General features: G+C 57.3%; 1 protein-coding gene across 1 annotated transcript in view; it reads right to left on the bottom strand.

Annotated features, from left to right (window-relative positions):
• The window catches only part of ITGA9 (integrin subunit alpha 9), a 293387-nt gene that overhangs the window by 259475 nt on the left and 16065 nt on the right, over window positions 1–17847 (bottom strand). The window contains exons 2-4 of the mRNA XM_062179765.1: window positions 12968–13095; window positions 11402–11508; window positions 2549–2672 (exon numbers count right to left, since the gene is read on the bottom strand). Coding sequence (XP_062035749.1) covers window positions 2549–2672; window positions 11402–11508; window positions 12968–13095 — 359 coding nt within the window. The remainder of the gene's footprint in view (window positions 1–2548; window positions 2673–11401; window positions 11509–12967; window positions 13096–17847) is intronic.

The following is a 17847-nucleotide window of genomic DNA, read 5'->3' as shown; positions in this document are numbered from 1 at the left end:
AGAGGGGTTGGAACCAGCGCCCGTATGGGATGCCAGCTTCGCAGGCAGTGGTTTTACCCGCTATGCCACAGCGCCGGCCCCTCCATGAGCTTTTTGAAGTCACCTTGCACTCAATAAGACGAGGTGAACTCAGCTCCTGGTGACAAACCAGATGCACCTGACTGGCTCTGCACATAGCAGCCTGCTGTTTGGAACGGATGTCACCCAGGAGCCCGAACCGGACCTGGTCACCTTCCGCCAGGTGGAACCTCTTGCATCCCGCCACTCAGTTCGGCTCTTCCACCACCCTGGGAACCAAGCCTCTAGCAGGAGAACCTGGGGGACAAACCACAGCCCACATCTGTGGGAAGAATGGATGTGCATCGCTCAGTCCTCTCCACGGCCCGGGAGGCAGGCAGGGCACAGAGGAGTTACCACTCAGCCGAGATCACACTGTCGGACTCGAACCCTGGCAGTCTGGGCTCAGCGTCAGGGTTCCAGCCTCCACACTGTGCTGCCTGTCCATCGTGAGGCACAGGAGAAACGGAAGGAGAGGAAAACTCGGGTTGGGGCTAGCTCCAGCCCCTCCGCGGACCTCAACAAAGACAGGCGGCCAGCCGACTTCCGCCGGCTTCCCCACAACGTGAGCACCGACTTTCCCCGCAGGACTGGAACACAGGAGCTGCCTCCAGAGCCCAGGCAGGCTTGGTTTGGGCCACAAAACAGGGAAGCGGTGGTCCCTGCAGGCATGGGCGCACTGGCGAGCGCCCCCTATCGGCACCTGCATGTCGGTCCCCACCCCTGTGTGAGAAGGCCCGCCCACTCAGTGAGTGACAGCCTACACTCAGCAGCCTCATCTGTGGTCTGTGGTTCACCCCCCAGCGTTCACCTGCTGGAGCTTGGTCCCCAGGGTGGCAGAAGCTCCAAGAGGTTCCACCTGGCGGAAGGTGACCAGGTCTGGTTCGGGCTCCTGGGGTGACATCGGTTCCAAACAGCAGACTGCTATGTGAAGAGCCAGCCTGGCCCCTGCCCAGCTCTGCCTTGTGACGGTCACGCAGCCCCTCCTTCTCACACGTGCTCCTGTCATGACACAGGCTGCCGCGGTGTGACTGTAGCCAGCGCCAAGCACACCTCCCAGACTGAGCTAACCAAGCAGTCTTGTGCATCAAGCACCCAGCCACCATCACCCCCTGCCCCTGGGCTGCTCCGGCCTCAGGGAGGAACCCACACAAATGCACCGCCCCCCAGCCTGCCTTTGGAGCACTACCCCTCCCCCACTGCTCTGTGCCCTGAGGCTCCCCAGCCCACACTCAAAGCAGAATAGGTTGTGCAGTCGGCTGGACAGGGCCCCAGCCCAGGCTCTTTGGGCAGCAGAACTAAGGAGGGGTGCTCCCTGCTAGCCCCCGCCAGGGCCCGCGCGGACTGCGCCCAGCCACCCACAGTGGGAGCCCTCCGACAGCACACCCTTCCCAAGAGTCCTACCGTCCCCCTCTCCTCTCACCTCCCCATCTCCACATGTCTGGAAACTATGCAGCTGCTCCTGCTGCAGCCCCGTTTGGGGTCAGTGAGCCTGGCCACCCTGTGGCTACTGGATGGCAGGTTTGGGGCCAGTGATCACGGCCAACCTATGGCCACCACTGCCCACTGATTCCCTCACTTGCCCCAGCCCAGTCAGCTGCCCTGTGCGGACCCCTGGGGAAAGGGGCAAAGTCAGGTGGGCAGAACACGAACCTGGACCAGCCACCTGTGTCCCTCCCGAGTGTGTGCAGAGTCTTCAAGGACCCCGTGGACGTGTGCATCATGACAGAACTACGTGTGGATTTGCACCAAACGCCATACCCACGCTCCCTCGCACTCTGAACCACCCTCTGTTTGTGGAACCAGGGCGGTCTGCTTCGCACTGGGACAACCACAGAGACAAAGAGGCTCAGGGCTGGATTTCCCCACGTGGCCCAGCCAGGGCTGATCAAACGCAGACACACACAGAGGAGAAGAAAACAAACCCAGGAAAAGGTTGGTGCCTCCGGCAGGGGCCCTGCTGCTTCCTCTGTGGGTCACGGCACAGAGCCCCAGCTTTGTGTGCAGACAGCATTGCTCAGAGCCTCTCTGGGGAAACGGACAGAGGCATGGTGGACCGGGGACCCGGGACAGCGGACATTCTGTCCAAACCGACTGGGCGCGGGGGCGGGGAGGGAGCCGCCTGGAGCGCAGGGACCCCAGGCCCACCCGAGTTCTCCGGTAAGGAAATGAGGCTGCCAAGAGGAGTCCGCGTCCCAGGATCAGAGCACCTGGCGGTGCCCGGAAGCCGTGAGGCTCGGCGAATTGTGCTCCAAGACTTCACAAGGCTTGGTAAGGACCCTGGGCTCCGTGGGCAATGCCTGGATCCGCGCTAACATTTGCACCTGCTCTTACCTGGACGGGGCCTCGGGCAGCAGGAGGCCATCCGGGTGTGGACAGTGCTGCCCTCTCTTGGGAATGGGGGTGGGGGCTGCAGGTGGTGGGGTGGAGGGGGCGGGGTGCTTACGGTGTGAGGCGGGTAGGGGACGAAGGCGAATCCGCCCACACTCACCTTCGTAGCACGGGATCAGCGTCCTGCCTTTGGCCTGCAGGTTGGACGGGATGATATAGCAGAAGCCGTGGGGCAGGATGTGGTCTGTTTCGTAGTAGATGTTCTTCCAGCGGTGGGCACAGGCCTAAAGGAGTGGAGAGCAGGAAGGTCAGCCCCAAGAGCCCAGCGCCAGCAGCTCTGCAGGAGGCCAGAGCAGTGCAGGGGCCCGGAAGCCAGCCACACCTCCCCAGCAGGCCCTGCTCTGGGCATCAAGAGCTCGATGAACACGAAGCAGCCCAGGAACAACAAGCAGCTCCATCAGTGGGAACAGAGGATCCAGGAGGCGCTCCCGGCCGGAGGACGCACCAACCGCCCAAGCCCGTGGGGAGGAGTTCCAGGAGGCTGGAAGGTCGGGAGCGGAGGATGTGCAGTGAGAAAGGTGTGGACGTTCAAGAGAAAGAAGCCGGTCTCGAGTGACCGTGGTAGAGGCAGGGGCCTTGCAGGCCACGGGAATGACTGTCTGCAGGGCGAGTCTTCCCAGGTCTGACCTACAGCGTGGAGAGACACGCCATGAGCAGGTGGGAGTGGGAGCGAGCAGGGTGAGACACTGCAGCCCCGGGCCAGGGACCAGCAGTGATGGTGAGAGAGGGCTGACTCCACTAAGGAGCCTGGGAACCAGCAGGCGAGAGCCCGAGGGACGTGTGGCTGATCCTGAACTGCTCCCGCCTGCAGAGGCCTGCGCTGGCCTATTGACAGTTCTTTTTCAAGATTGATTTATTTGAAAAGCAGAGTGACAGAGAGAGAAGACACAGAGAGAGATCATTCAGCCTGCTGGTTTGCTCCCCAAATGGCTGCAACAGCTGGGGCTGGGCCAGACCACACTCAAGAGCCGGGAGCTCCACGCAGGACTCCTACATCAGTGGCATGAACCCAGTACTCGGGTCGTCTTCTGCTCCCTTCCCAGGTGCATTAGCAGGGAGCTGGATCGGAAGCAGAGCAGCCAGGACTCAAACTGGCGCTCCGACAGGGAGTGCTGGTGTGCAGGCAGCAGCTTAACCTGCTGTGCCACAAGGCCAGCCCCTGACAGTTCCTTTTTTTTTTTTTTCTTTTTGTAGTAAATTGATAGATGGCAGCAAAATGCACAAATCTCAGGTGTACCCTTTAATAAGCTGTGACAAACGCGCACACTGAGGTCCCTAAGCCGCTAGCCAGAGCTATAGCATTTCCTTATCGCCCAAAGTCGCCCCCAGGCTGGACAAAGAGGGGTCCTGAGTGGGACGTGAGAGGGCCTTGGGGTGGACAAGAGCCCGGCTCGCGTCAGGGAGGGGCAGACCTGGGCCAGTCCCAGAAGCAGCCTCTCCACCTTGGAGCCACACCTGAGGGGGCACTGCCAGGCACACGGTCCTCATCAGCAGACACGGGCCAGGGCTCAGCAGGTCGGACAGAGCCCTGCTCACCCTTCTGTCCCACAGGACACTTGCGACAGCTGCCCCGGACCTGCTCGTGTCTCCACACGTCCACCAGTCACAGCGGCCACCGCCTCCCCCGGCCACCCCCGCTCACCCCTGCAGCTGCTTCCCTGGGCACTGGCCAGCACCTGCTTTCTACGTTAACGGGGTCAGAACTTTCAGCGTCTTGCTTTGACCCCTCAAATGCACTGTTTGTACAGGCCGTGGCCTTCGTCACTTAGTCCCCTTCAACCTCCTGTGCGACCCGAGAAGGGGGGAAGAGGAGCTGTTCTTGGAATCCCCACGTTCTCTGGAGGATCTCTGAGCCGCTGAGACAGCTTTGCCTGAGCTGCAGGGTGAGCCGGCGCTGCCAGCAGGGCTGGGATCCACAGCCTCTGCGTCTACCTCGTCTCACTCTAAAGCTCTTTCCATCTTAAAACTCCTAATTCCTGCGCGAGAAGCCATCCACACCCGTGGCTGAGGCAGGCCTGGGAGCTGTTACAGTCCATAGAGCCCTCCCCACAGGCCTCAGGGCCTCGGCAATAACCGCTCTGGGGTCCCATGGGATGCCCAAGGTCAAGGTCAGGAGCAAGTGGGGCGGCACTTGGGGCCCGGCCACCCTGAGGTCACCCACAAGGAGAGAGAGCACTGCCTGCAAAGGTCCCCACTCCAGCCTTCAAGACGACAGCCGCCAGGGCCTGACAGAGGCCAGAGGCGACTCTGGAAACCTGGGCCTGCCCACACTCTGCCCTGCCCCCGCACTGCCTGGCACAAGGCAGCACCTGGTGTCCCTCCTCCCACTGCGAGGGAGCTTCCTCCCTCCCCACTCGGTGCTTCTGCGCTAACAGCACGTTTCTCAACAGATGGAAGTGACACAGGGCACCATGAGCAGAGGGTCACCCCAGCGCCCCCTGACCCCGGGCCGGTGGATGCTCCAGTCCCTTATAGAATGCTAATAACCTACCCAGGTCCAGCTGGCATGCCAAGTCATCCCCAGGTGAGTGAGGACACCCGGCAGGACATGACGTGTGCTATTCCACGCCGCTGTCCTGCATCGTGGAGGGACCCATGGTAAGAAGAGCCCCTCTGTGGTCAGTGCAGATGTAATTTTTCTTCCTGCAGATATTTTCTGCCTACAGCTCGCTGAACCCGCAGACATGGAAGCTACAGAACTGCAGGGCTGACTGTCACTGACTCCTTATCTTTTATCTCTGACTCAATCCTGATGGCGTGCAAACTCGAGCTGCTCGTTACCAGCAAAGCACGGGAGAATTAGGGATGTCCGAGTTGGTGCGTTCGTCAAAGACCGTGGATTGGGGGCCAGCTGTGGCTGACCCTAACTCTGGGTGGCAGGGACTGTACAAGCAGGCGGCTGTGTCTCCTGGTGCTACCGACGGCCAGCTGCTTGGTGACACTTGGGAGAAGGACGTACTGCCTTCGATGTCCACTTTATTGTCCCCTCATTTATTTTAAGGGCCACGCACTTAAAGAGAGACCTCGGAGGAGTCCAAAAAGAGCCAGATACCGCCTTTCACACTCCACTCCACGCTGGGAGAGCAGAGGTCACAGTGCGAGAGGTAAGACCCACGCAGGAAAACAAGGAGCGTCACACAAAGCGGGCTCTGGGGTTAGCCACATTGCCATTACCTGTACACGCACATACGTCAATTAAAAACAAACAAGCCTCCCAGGCCGGTCTCCAAAGCGTGACCACCTCCATCAGTCTCTCCACACGCCTTCAGTAGCGAGGGAGAAAGGGTCAGAGTGGGGACGACCAACGGAGCAAGGAGACCAACCGTCAGAAACAGAAAGATTCGCTCAGTCTCGCTCCAAATAATCCCAAGTCGGGGGGAAGGCCTCGCTCCACCCCAAATCCTACAATCTGACGCATTTCACCATATATGTTTTGCTTCTCCTCTCAGAACAATAAAAAGAGGAAGAAAATGAGCAACTGACTCAAAAATCATTTTTGTTGCATGGAAACAGCAATGTCCTCCCTGGGGGGCGGGCACGGGGCTCTCCGGGCGCTCCCGCCACGCCCTCCCACGCATGCGTGCGCCACTGCAGAAGGCCAACGCCCCACGGTGCTTCCAGACCCCGGTGCACAGCCAGGGCCGGGCCCGGGCCGCCGAGAGCCGTGCATGGTAGGGAGCAGGAGGATCCGAGAGGCTGTGATGAACCCAGCCCAGAGAAGCTCGCCCAGACAAAGGAGCAGTGGCCGGGGCGGCGGCAGGAAGCGGCGTGGGGGGCTGGGAGTGTGGTTCTGCAGACACGCACACAGTGGCAACCCACGGGCCCACGCTCAGGATGGGCGCACGTTCCTGTATGGCTGCTGCAGCTCCACACTCACACCCACTCCACCAGGAAACAGCAGAATGCAAAAATGGACGCTGTGGCTTTGCAAGCTCTGGACGGACGGGAGGCGGCGCAGAGATGGGGCAGCCCTGATATTTAGAAAGGAAGTAGCCAAGAGATAGAGCCAGAGGCCACAGCTTCCACCCAGACATCACCGGGGAACAGACACGCCTGGCGCGTGAGCCACAAAGGGGCACGTGGCTGCCCCCCCCCCGCCCCCAGCTCAGAGGGAAGCGGCCAGGGTCTATGCTGGTAGTGTATGGGGGGTTGAGGAGAAGTGATTGTTCAAGATTCTTCTGGAAATGTCATCTGCACCCCGCAGGTGCAGGAGGGGAGTTTGAGGAGGGGAGAGGCCGGCCTGGGACACGATGCTGCGCTCACACCTGCTCCCTGGGGAAAACCTGCAGGCACCACACCCACGGAGCCCAGCAGGGCAGGTGCTGAGCCAGGGTCCAGACAAGGCCGCCTCTCACTGACACCCTGCACTCCCTGACACAGCTTTCAAGTTCTCCCTCTGTTCCTCACTTTGAAACCAGTACCGGAAGCCACATCCCCTTCTCCCTTCACGCCCGAGCCTGGGACCCAGCACTGCTGTCTGCAGGGGTACGGTCCTCACACCTGCACGCCCGGGAACGTGCGCAGGGCTCAGGACGAGTCTGCACAACATGGCTCGCTCCTACTTTTGATCTGAAAATGAATACTTTCATCTAAAGCTTCTGCAACCAGAACTCGGCCACTGAAGAAACAAGAGAAGGAGGTGAGGCTCCCAGAATGTGAACCGGGGCTTGGTGGCGCTCACTGTCCCCTGTCGTCACCTGTCATTCTGCGGGCACATTTGCGGCGTGCTGCCTGGCTCTCCCATCCTCCGCTTGGATCTGTCAGCTAGCGGCTGCTCGCTGGGTCTCCAACTACTTTCATGCTGCTTCCTTAGAGCCGCCTCCTCCAGGCACCGAGAGCCAAGCGGTCTCGGTCTCCGCGTGAACTCCATAGAGAAGGACGTGGGGGCAGGTGCTGGCTCAGCGGTGAAGACAGCACGTCCCACACCAGAGCCCCTGGTTCAGCCCCCAGCTCCGGCTCCTGGCCCCAGCTTCCTGCTAATGCCCCCCCTGCAGCAGAGTGCCCGTCACCCACGTGGGAGCCCTGACTTGAATTCCTGGCCAGTGCAAGCTTTTAGGGAGAGAAGCAACAGACGGGAGCTCTGTCTACTCTGTGTGTGTGTGTGTGCGCGCGCGCGTCTCTTTAAAAGGAACACAGACGCACAAAATAAATCACACACACCCTACCACACTGAGTTTCCAGCGACAAAGCTGCCAGGCCGGCTCCCAACAGCTCCTACAGCCTCACAGAGGGGACCCGAGGACGGCCCAAGCCTGCAAGGACAAGGGACGTAAGACGCGCCTTTCCAGCAAGACAACACTTAGCAAAACATCAGGAGGGCAACTCAACAGCAACAGTGACAACAACATCCAATGAATAAATGAGCAAAGGACTTGGCGAGCCATTTCAAAGAAGATATTGAAACAGCCAAGAAGTATATTTTAGAAATCAAAAATAGAGGCTGGTGTTGTGACATAGAAGGTAAAGCCACCACCTCCGAACCCGGCATCCCATGTGGGCACCAGTTCGAGTCCCGGCTGCTCCACTTCCCATCCAGCTCCTGCTAATGGCCTGGGAAAGCAGTGGAAGATGGACCAAGTCCTTGGGCCCCAGCACCCATGTGGGAGATGTAGCTCTGGCTCCTGGCTTTGGCCTTGCCCAGCCCCAACCTATGCAGCCATCTGGGAAGTGAACAAGTGAATGGAAGACCTCTCTCTCTCTCTCTCTCTCCCTCTCTGTTCCTCTCTGCCTTTAAAATAAATAAATAAATCTTTTTTAAAAAATAAAAATAGAATGACATGTGACCCAGTAATCTGACTTCTAGGCATACACCCAACAGAAGTGAAAATAGACTGGTGAAGACATTTATACATGCCTGTTTAGCACAGCGTTATTCTTGTTTAAAAAATTATTTATTTCCTTGAAAGGCAGAGTTACAGAGAGAGGGAGAGACAGAGACAGAGAGAGGTCTTCCACCTGCTGGTTCACTCCCCGGATGGCCACAACGGCCGGGCTGGGCCGGGCAGCTCCTTAGCACAGGAGACAGGAGCAAGCCAGCAACGGATGGACAAAGGCAGCGTGGAGCACACCCCAAACACGTTCCTGCCTCAAAGAGAAGAGGATCCGGCCGTGTGCATCTATGTGGCTAAAACTGGAGGGCCTTAGCGAGCGGAACAATGCGGTCCCCAAAGGAAAACTGCTCTGCGAGTCCCTCACGCGCTCTCTAAACCAGCCAGCTCTCAGCAGTGGGGACCGGGTTGCCAGCGACCTGGGGGAGGAGGCGAGGGAGCCGTCTCCATGCGTTTCATGAAAAAGTTCCAGAGACTTTTGCACAACCACGTGCACACAACTGTCTGTCCACTTCTCACCGGTGCAGATGGCTGGCTTTATGGTCTACGTGTTGGCCACAAATCGGGGAACAGAAAAGGCCCCAGGGAAGTGGATGCTGGGGATGCCTCGACTTTTCTCCAGCGCCCACGAGGAGTGGCTTAGGGGAAGCCTGACGCAATATTTGGGTCAAACACGAGGGCATTTGCTGAGGCAGAATGGTCCTGGCACCAGGACCCACGAGTGCCCCCACGCCAGGACCCACGAGTGCTCTGGCGCCAGGACCCACGAGTGCCCCGGCACCAGGACCCACGAGTGCCACGGTGCCAGGACCCATGAGTGCCCCGGCGCCAGGACCCACGAGTGCTCTGGCACCAGGACCCATGAGTGCTCTGGCACCAGGACCCATGAGTGCCCCGGCGCCAGGACCCACGAGTGCCACGGCGCCAGGACCCACGAGTGCCCCGGCGCCAGGACCCAGGAGTGCCCCGGCACCAGGACCCACCAGTGCTCTGGCGCCAGGACCCACGAGTGCCCCCACGCCAGGACCCACGAGTGCTCTGGCACCAGGACCCACGAGTGCCCCGGCGCCAGGACCCACGAGTGCCCCGGCGCTGCCTTCTTGGTTTCCTTGGCTAACTCTTCCCCAGGTCCTCACTGCTGTCCACGAGCCCAGACGACTCTTCCTTGGGACGAATGTGTGGGAAGGCAGGACTCCATCTCGTCCCCAGGGAAGCAAGTCCTCAGGCGCCACGAGGTTACCCTCCCAGGGGACCAGGAAATGTTTGCACAGGCCCAAACAGGCTGCAGGCTCGACGCCCGCCCATAACAGCCTCTCGTGTTCTGCAGCCACCAGGCCGCCGGCCCACCCCGCGTGCTCGGGTCAGAACTGCAGGCCTCCCTTTGATTAAGACCAGGGTCAGCCCTTCTCCTTTCCCCAGAATGACAGACGACAGTTCTGGCCCCTCCAGGGCCAGGCCGTCCAGCTGGGGTCAGGCCACCAGGGCTGGAGGAATGTGGCGGCTTGGAGAGGGGCCAGGGCCTGCAGGGCCGGCGGCAAAAGGACTGGAAGTCAAGGCCGAGAGCGGCGTGGGGGGAAGCCGCCTCAGGACCTGCGACCATGTCCAGTGGGGAGGCCTTGGGAGGCTGGCGACGGCGTCCAGCTGCTCCCTCCCACCCTCTCCTGAGCGGCCCGACCAGGGGGCCTTGCTCCCTGAGCCCACGGCCCTGTCTCCCCCGGGAAGGAGCCCAGGAAAACCAACCGCTCGGCTTCGCAGAAGGAGCGGCCAGGCCTGGCCTCCTGTCTTGGTCTCGCACCCCCGTCACAAAGCCTCCCTCCAGCTTCCCAGGGAAGCAGAGGCGCTGAGGGAGTCACAGCAGTGGCTGCTGGGAGCTGTGACCCGGGACAGCTCGCGGACCCACAGCGAGGCCACAGTGGTGCGTCTCAACCACCTTCGTACCGGACTGCAAACAGAAACGGCTTCAGGGAAAGCAACACAGCCAAACCCTCGGCCGCGGCCGTGCGGAAGGCCTTCCCTGTCGCCCGAGGCCGTCAGGACCTTCTAGGAGGGTGGAACTGTCCTCACCGTACTTGCCACACCGCGGCCAGTGCCATCCGGGTTCCCGAGCGCTCGGAACGCGGCTGATGAGGTGAAAAGCCGCGTTCTCACTTTAATTTAAATGCACCTGCTTTCACTTCCTGCTCCTGGTCTCTCCGTGGGGCAGCCGTGGGGCAGAACACGGCACGTGCTAACAGGTGACTGGTCAGCAGTAACGTGTTGAGAGCGAGCTTTGCGCCTAGGAATTAGGACACCCGGGGCTCACCGCAGAGCACCTACATTCAACCCCTGGCTCCACCACCGACTCCAGCTTCCTGCAAACACAGACCCTGGGAGGCAGCCAACCATGGCTCAGCTAACGGGGTCCCTGCCATCCCCGTGGGGGACCCACATGGAGTTCCCAGCTCCTGGCTTCAGACTGGCCCAAGCTAGGCATGCGAGGAGTGAACCACTGAATGGGGGTCCTCTCTCCCTGTCTCTCTCCCTCTCCAACAAAATATAGTAACAATATGCATTTCATTAAACATCTTCTTATATAGGAATGCATGGGAATGAACTTCTGAAACACACACTATGGACTAATCTCAAAAATATTCGGAGTGAAAGAAGACTTCGATGGACGAGCTCACACACTGTAGGGTTACACTTATACAAACGTGCAGAGAAGTGCAAACCGTGTCGGAAACACAGCCACAGCAGAGGACTCCTGGAGAGGGGGAGGAGGACTCCCCTGCTTCTCTGGGCTGCATTACAAGGTGCACACAGCTGTGAAAACCCACACTGTCATCTTCAGACTCGTACTTCCCAGAAATTATCCCTCGACATAAAAAAGACACCAAAACCATGCGTGTAATGAATGAGATTTACGAGGTACATTTTATTTGTCATCTTTCAGCAGCCGCACTGAGAGCCCTGGGAAGGCACTGACATTTGACAGAAAAGAGAAGAAAAAAGAAGCCATCTGTTACACAGCGGCGCAGGCATGCAACCTCCAGGCCATGTCCGCGCCCTGCCACCCCGTGTCCCCAGCAGGTCAAAGTCACTGGTTCTCAGCGCACTACCCGCCCAGGGCACCCCTGAGGCCTTACCAACACGTGGCCGTCGGCCTTGGGCTGCCGGGCCAGGCTCACTCCCATCCACTCATCGTCCCGGTCTTCCCGGCACGTCTTCCCGCAGGGCGCGCCCCGATTCCTTGCTGCGGGGAGAAGAGAAGAGTCAGGCTGGGATGAGGAAGGATCTCGGCTCTGCAGAGGGCGGCCCACAGCGTGGCCACAGGCGTGAAGCAGCTCCGGCACCACCTACGCTGCTCAACTCGGCCACGTGTTCTCGGCAAAGGGCTCAGGGTTCGTGTGAACAGCGCCTTCACCCGTGAGGTCCCAGGAACGTGTGGCTCACAGCCAGGCTCTGAGAAGCACCAGAGGGCACCACAGACACCTGTTTTTCTGCTAAAGGAAATCAACGCGACTCTTTGTTTTAAAAACAGTCATTAAGGGCCTGGTGTTGTGACCTGTGCTATAGCATGCCAGCATCCCACATGGGCACCAATTTGATTCCTGGCTACGCTGCTTCCAACCCAGATCCCTGCTAATGCACCTGGGAAAGTAGCGGAAGACGGCCCAAGTGTCTGAGCCCCTGTCACCCATGTGGGAGACCCAGATGGAGCTCCAGACTCCTAGACGGCCTAGCCCGGCTCCAGCCATGGTGGCCATTTGGGGAGTGAACCAGCAGATGGACGATCTCTCTCTCTCTCTCTCTCTCTCTCTGCCTTTCAAATAATTAATAATTTTAAAAAGAACAGTCATTAGAAGATCTAGACTGGAAAGGACTCAAAGTGACAGCCCCTGTTTATTGGGAACCTACTGTGTGCCAAGGCAGTCCTCCATCAGCTCACGCTGTCACTCAAGGCTGTCCCCGTGGGGGGTGGGGGGCACCTCAGTCTCGATTTCACAGGAGGCCACAAGACATTCCCAACAAGTCCCAGACAGGCTTGAACCCAGGCTGACTCATCCGACTCAAGAGGTATTTTCCATGAGGCCAAAGTGAGCTTTTAAAAGCGTTTGCCTCATCGTATCTTTCCCTACGTAAGATATAAAAGCTGAAATTTACTTTAATGGCCTCCCCCTCAATATGCATAGAATAAAACCCCAACCCCTCACCCTGGTCAGCCCAGCCTTTCTCGCCAACCTGCTCCACTCCTTGTCCCCTGCTCTCTGCTCCAGCTACGCCACCTTCCGTGTTGCACCTCTGAGCCTGCCAGCTAACTACTGTGTGTCTTTCCAGGCACAGAGAAGGGTCCCCAGAGGGGTCTTTCCATCTCGACTGGATCGAATGCCTGACTTCCCTCAGGCCTGCTCTCACTCAATCATCTGGTTTAATCTCTCTCTGGCCCATGGGGTTTCAAGACCTAGGATGACAGGCTCCCTCTCTGCTTTTTTCACGAATATATCCCAGTGCTCATAACTAGTGTTGGAGAGAGAGAGGGAAGGAGAGAGGGATGGATGCATGGATGGACAGAGGCATGCAGGGGTGGATGGATGCATGATGGATGCTCGGCCAGACGGACGAGCAGGTGAATGATCGGGCTACCCTGAGAGGAAAGAGTCAAGTGTGAGGGTGCAGACCCCACTTCCGCCTTGCCAGTGACGCGCACCCACCTCGAGCCATGTCCAGTTCGGTGCATCTCCGGTCAGGGTTGGTGTGGATTCGGCACTTAAACACAGCCCCCGGGGACTTCACTGAAGTGCTGTATTTGGAATCTGCCTTCGGTGCACCCACGAGGACCCTGCGCATCAAGAGGAAAGCATTGGCTGTCACAACCCAGCACCAGAAAAGAGGAGCAGACGGTTAAATCCTCACCCAGCCATGGGTGGGCCGAGTGAAGGCTTGTTGGGAGGAGGCGAGGGGTCCTCCAAGGAGCCTGTTAGATCTTCTAGCTCCAAAGGTGGTTGGGAACATATCCAACCACCCACAGGTTCCTATCGAGAATCTGTAAAGAACTCCTCGCAAGTCGGTAAGGAGAACACAGACTAGCAAAGTAATGGGAATAATGGGGAAAGACTTACACAGATACTTCATGAAAGAAGACAGCCAAAGGGCCAGCAACCACTTGAGGTCCTCAAACACAGCAGTCACCGAATGAGATACCACTCCGCACTGCCCCAGGGCTAAACCAAAATGCTGGATGCATCAAGTGCCGACAAGGAGGCAGACTAACTGGCACATTCACTCACTACTGGGCGAGTATAAACTGTCAAGATCACTTTGGAAAGCTATGCAGTGGTTTCTAACAAAGCTGCACACCTACCTACCCCATGGCCCAGTAATTCTACTTCTAGGAATATACCCAGTAGAAACACACACATACATCTGCCGGGAGGCGTGCACACAAATGGTCACAGCTGAACATGCAATAGCCAAACATGAAAAGAAACCCCAAGGCCTATCAGTGCTAGAGTGGACAGGTAAAGTGAGACATAGTAACACAACGGAATTCCACAGTGATACAATAGAACCCTAGAGTAACACAATAGAACTCTATAGTCATACAACAGAACTCCCTAGTATACAACAGAAATCCACAGTAATACAACAGAATTCCAACAGTAAGACAAAAGGACCCTATAGAAATACAATAAAATTCTATGTTAATACACTAGAACTCCATAGTAACACAACTATCTACAATAATACAATGGAACCCTGCAGTAACAACAGAACTCTAAATTAATTCAATAGCACTCTACAGTAACACAACAGAACTCTACAGTAACACAACAGAACTCTGTGTTAATACAACAGAACTCTATAGCAACACAATAGAACTCTATATTAATACAATAGAACTCAACAGTAACACAATAGAACTCTGTGTTAATACAACAGAGCTCCATAGCAACACAATAGAACTTTATGTTAATACAACAGAACTTCATAGCAACACAATGGAACTACAAAGCAACACAACAGAACTCTATATTAATACAATAGAACTCAATAGTAACACAAGGGGCTGGTGCTGTGGCTCACTTAGTTAATCCTATGCCTGCAGTACCAGCATCCCACATGGGCACCAGGTTCCAGTCCCAATTGCTCTTCTTCCAGTTCAGCTCTCTGCTGTGGCCCAGAAAGGCAGTGGAGGATGGCCCAAGTGCTTGGGTCCCTGCACCTGCATAGGAGACCAGGAAGAAGCACCTGGCTCCTGGCTTCAGATCGGCATAGTTCTGACTATAGTGGCCATTTGGGGAGTGAACCAATGGAAAGAAGACCTTTATCTCTGTCTCTCTCTCTCACTGTCTATAATTCTACCTGTCAAATAAATTTTTTTAAAAAATAGTAACACAGGAGAACTCTGTTAATACAACAGAACTCCATAGCAACACAATAGAACTCTGTGTTAATACAACAGAACTCCATAGGAACACAACAGAACTCTATTAATACAATAGAACTCAGTAGTAACACAGGAGAACTCTGTGTTAATACAACAGAACTCCACAGCAACACAATAGAACTCCATACTAACACAACAGAACTCTAGAGTAACACATCAGAACTCTTCAGTATTATAGTCCGTGAACATTCACCTGCACCCACACAGATGAGCCTCACAAGAGAATACTAATACTCCAGACACAAAGATAATCCCAGGCCCATTTACCTCAAGTTCAAAAGCAGGCAAAATTCAGCTGTGGTGTTAGAAGCCAGGGTGAGGACTACTTCTGGGGAGGAGCGGGGGGGGGGGGGGTTGTAATTAGGAAGAGCTGGCTTCAGAGGCGCTGAGAATGTTCTATTTTTCAACCTGAGTGGTGTTTACCAAAATCTGGTAATCTACCTAATTGGAAATAATAACAGCTCTTTTCTGGGTATGTGCCCATTTCAATTTTTTTTTTTTAAAGTAAGAAATTTAGGAGCTGGTGCTGTGGTGCAGCAGGTGAAGCTGCCACTGACAACGCTGTTATCCCATATTAGAGCACCAGCTCCCGTCCTGGCTGCTCCACTTCCCATCTAGCTTCCTGCTAATGTGCTGGGGAAGACAGCAGATGATGCCCAAGTACTTGGGACCCTGTGACACATGCAGGAGACCCTGATGGAGCTTCCGGCTCCTGGCCTCAACCCAGCCCAAACCCAACTGTTGTGATCATTTGTGAAGTCAACCAGCCAATGGAATCAATCTCTCTCTCTCTCTCTCTCTCTCTCTCTCTCTCTCTCTCTGTCACTCTGCCTCAAATAAATAAATCTTTTTTTTTAAATAGGAAATTTAGAGGTCTTGTTTCTCTTCTGCCTGTCCCTTCCCTTCTCGCCACCACCCTCCACCCAAGCACTCACACAATTGCATTTAGGAGGGAACACGAAATACACAGAGCAGCGTGGTATTGCGAACTGCCACATCTACCCCAAAGCACAACAGAGGCAGACCAGCTCACACACACACCCAGGCAAGGACGAAGCTCTGCATGGCACACCTGGAGCAGGAAAGCTGCCTGGGGTGGGCCGCCCCCGCCCAGCAGGGGCCTGCCCTGGCCAGAGCGAAGAACCAGACAGGCCAAGAAGGCTTTGGGCCCAAGCGAGGGCAGAGCTCGGGGGGACGGCAGCAGGCTCCTCTCCAGACGCTACAAGAACTCTCTGGCCCTACAGCTCCATCATTATTCACTGTTTCCGGAAAGTAGTCAACTGAAGAGCTACAGCAGAGAACCCAAAACAACACTCATCAGGCAGGGTCTGTGCGGAGCCAGGAGCCAAGTGGAAAGGTCTTGTACAATGAGACTTCAAACAAAATCCACACGGAGCTTCAAAGAGGAAACTGCAGCCACTGCCCACTGAGGACACGGGCCGCTCCCCATCCTGAGCGGCCCGGATAGGAGGTGGAATTCACCCCATAAGGGAATGGGCGCGTCACGAAGCAGACTGGAATAGGGCGCGTTTTCCCGACGGCCTCCTGGGGATGTGGAAAGCTTGGCCCAGCGCCCTCACTCTGCCCGCTACGCCGCCTTCATCATGTGTGCAGTCCCCCCACCCCGCCCCAGGTCTCTAATTGTCACTGCACCCCCACGCACACGCCGGCTGGGCAAGGGGAGAACAGAGGTCCCCACATCACACCGCAGAGGGCTGGGGCCCTGCAAGCGGGACCTCAGAAGGCAGAGCACAGGGGACATCGTCACTAAGCGAGATCACGGGCCCAGTATCAGGGGTCACTGCCAGGCCTCTGGGTCCTTTCTGGTCCTTCCTTACTTCCCACTGCCGGGCACAGCAGGTAAAGCTGCTGCCTGGGACATCAAACAGCCACTGGTTTGTGTCGCGGATGCTGCACTTCTAGTCCAGCTCCCTGCTAATGGCCTGGGAAAAGCAGTGGAAGATGGGCCCCTGCACCCATGTGGAAAACCTGGATGCAACTCCTGGCTCCTGGCTTCGGTACAGCCCAGCCCTGGCCTGTGAGGTCATCTGGGGAGTGGTCCAGTGGATGGAAGACCTCTCTGTCTCTACCTCACCCTCTCTCTTTCTAAGTGACTTTCAAATAAACAAATCTTTAAAAAGCTCAACCCCTCAAACCGTCCGAGGACATGCAGGGCCCAGGAGACTGACCCCCAGGAGGGCCCCTTCCCAGGCCAGCCTTCGAGGGGCTCTGCTAGGTCTGAATGTGTGCCCCCATTAAATGTGGGCCCCCATGTTCGCGAGCTGGAAACGCACCCTGCCAACTCCTCCATCAACGGTATTTGGAGGCACGGCCTGGGGGAGGTCCTCAGGATACGATGAGGCTGCAGCCCCCATGCTGGGATTAGCGGCTTTCTGAGAAGGGGGAGACCCGAGCTAGCAGCTGGCTCTGTCCCCACATGAAGGCCTCGCCGGGTCATGACACAGCGAGGAAGCCCTCCCAGACCCGAGCCAGCGCCTCCAGAACACTCAATAAACCCCTGCGCTTGCCACGTCACCGCTGTGTGGAAGCCAGTTACACCTGCAGAGACGCGCAGGCACGGGCTGCGCTAACCCGACACTCTTCTGGGGTGTGACAGGTGCCAGGCCCCCAGCAGGGAGGGCAGCTCACACCCTCAGCCTCGCGGGTGCAGGACCGCCGAGCAGAGGCAGCACCAGCACCCACAGCCCCTCGGCACTCTCCCCAATCAGCCTCCAACAGACCACGCCACCCACCCTCCCACCCCAGCGGCCCCCAGCTGCTCTGCCGCAGACGCACCAGGGCACACAAAACAAAACCCAAATGGAGGAGCGAGAGCCACCCGCGTTTCCCTCTTGTGGGCTGAGCCTCAGGGCAGGCGGGCAAGCCCAGCGCTGCTGTCCACGGAGCCAGCTGTCTGTAGCAGCAGCACAGCGAGAGGTGAGGCGCACCTGCCGAGGGGCACCGCCAAGAGGGGGTGGCCCCCGAAGTCACCTCCCCTGCCTGAAGACCCCGGGGCCAACCCCGCCCCACCGCAGTGAATGACTGCCACTTGGAATTAACCCACGCTACTCAAATCACAAAGAACAAACCAGGTTGAGAACGCATCACACGACAGGGAAGGGAACCGCCGCCAAGAAACAACCG

The sequence above is a fragment of the Lepus europaeus genome, chromosome 2 (assembly GCF_033115175.1).
Source record: "Lepus europaeus isolate LE1 chromosome 2, mLepTim1.pri, whole genome shotgun sequence".
Taxonomy (NCBI): Eukaryota; Metazoa; Chordata; class Mammalia; order Lagomorpha; family Leporidae; genus Lepus; species Lepus europaeus.
The sequence above is the reverse complement of the archived record's forward strand: the minus strand, read 5'-3'. Positions and strand labels throughout refer to the sequence as shown.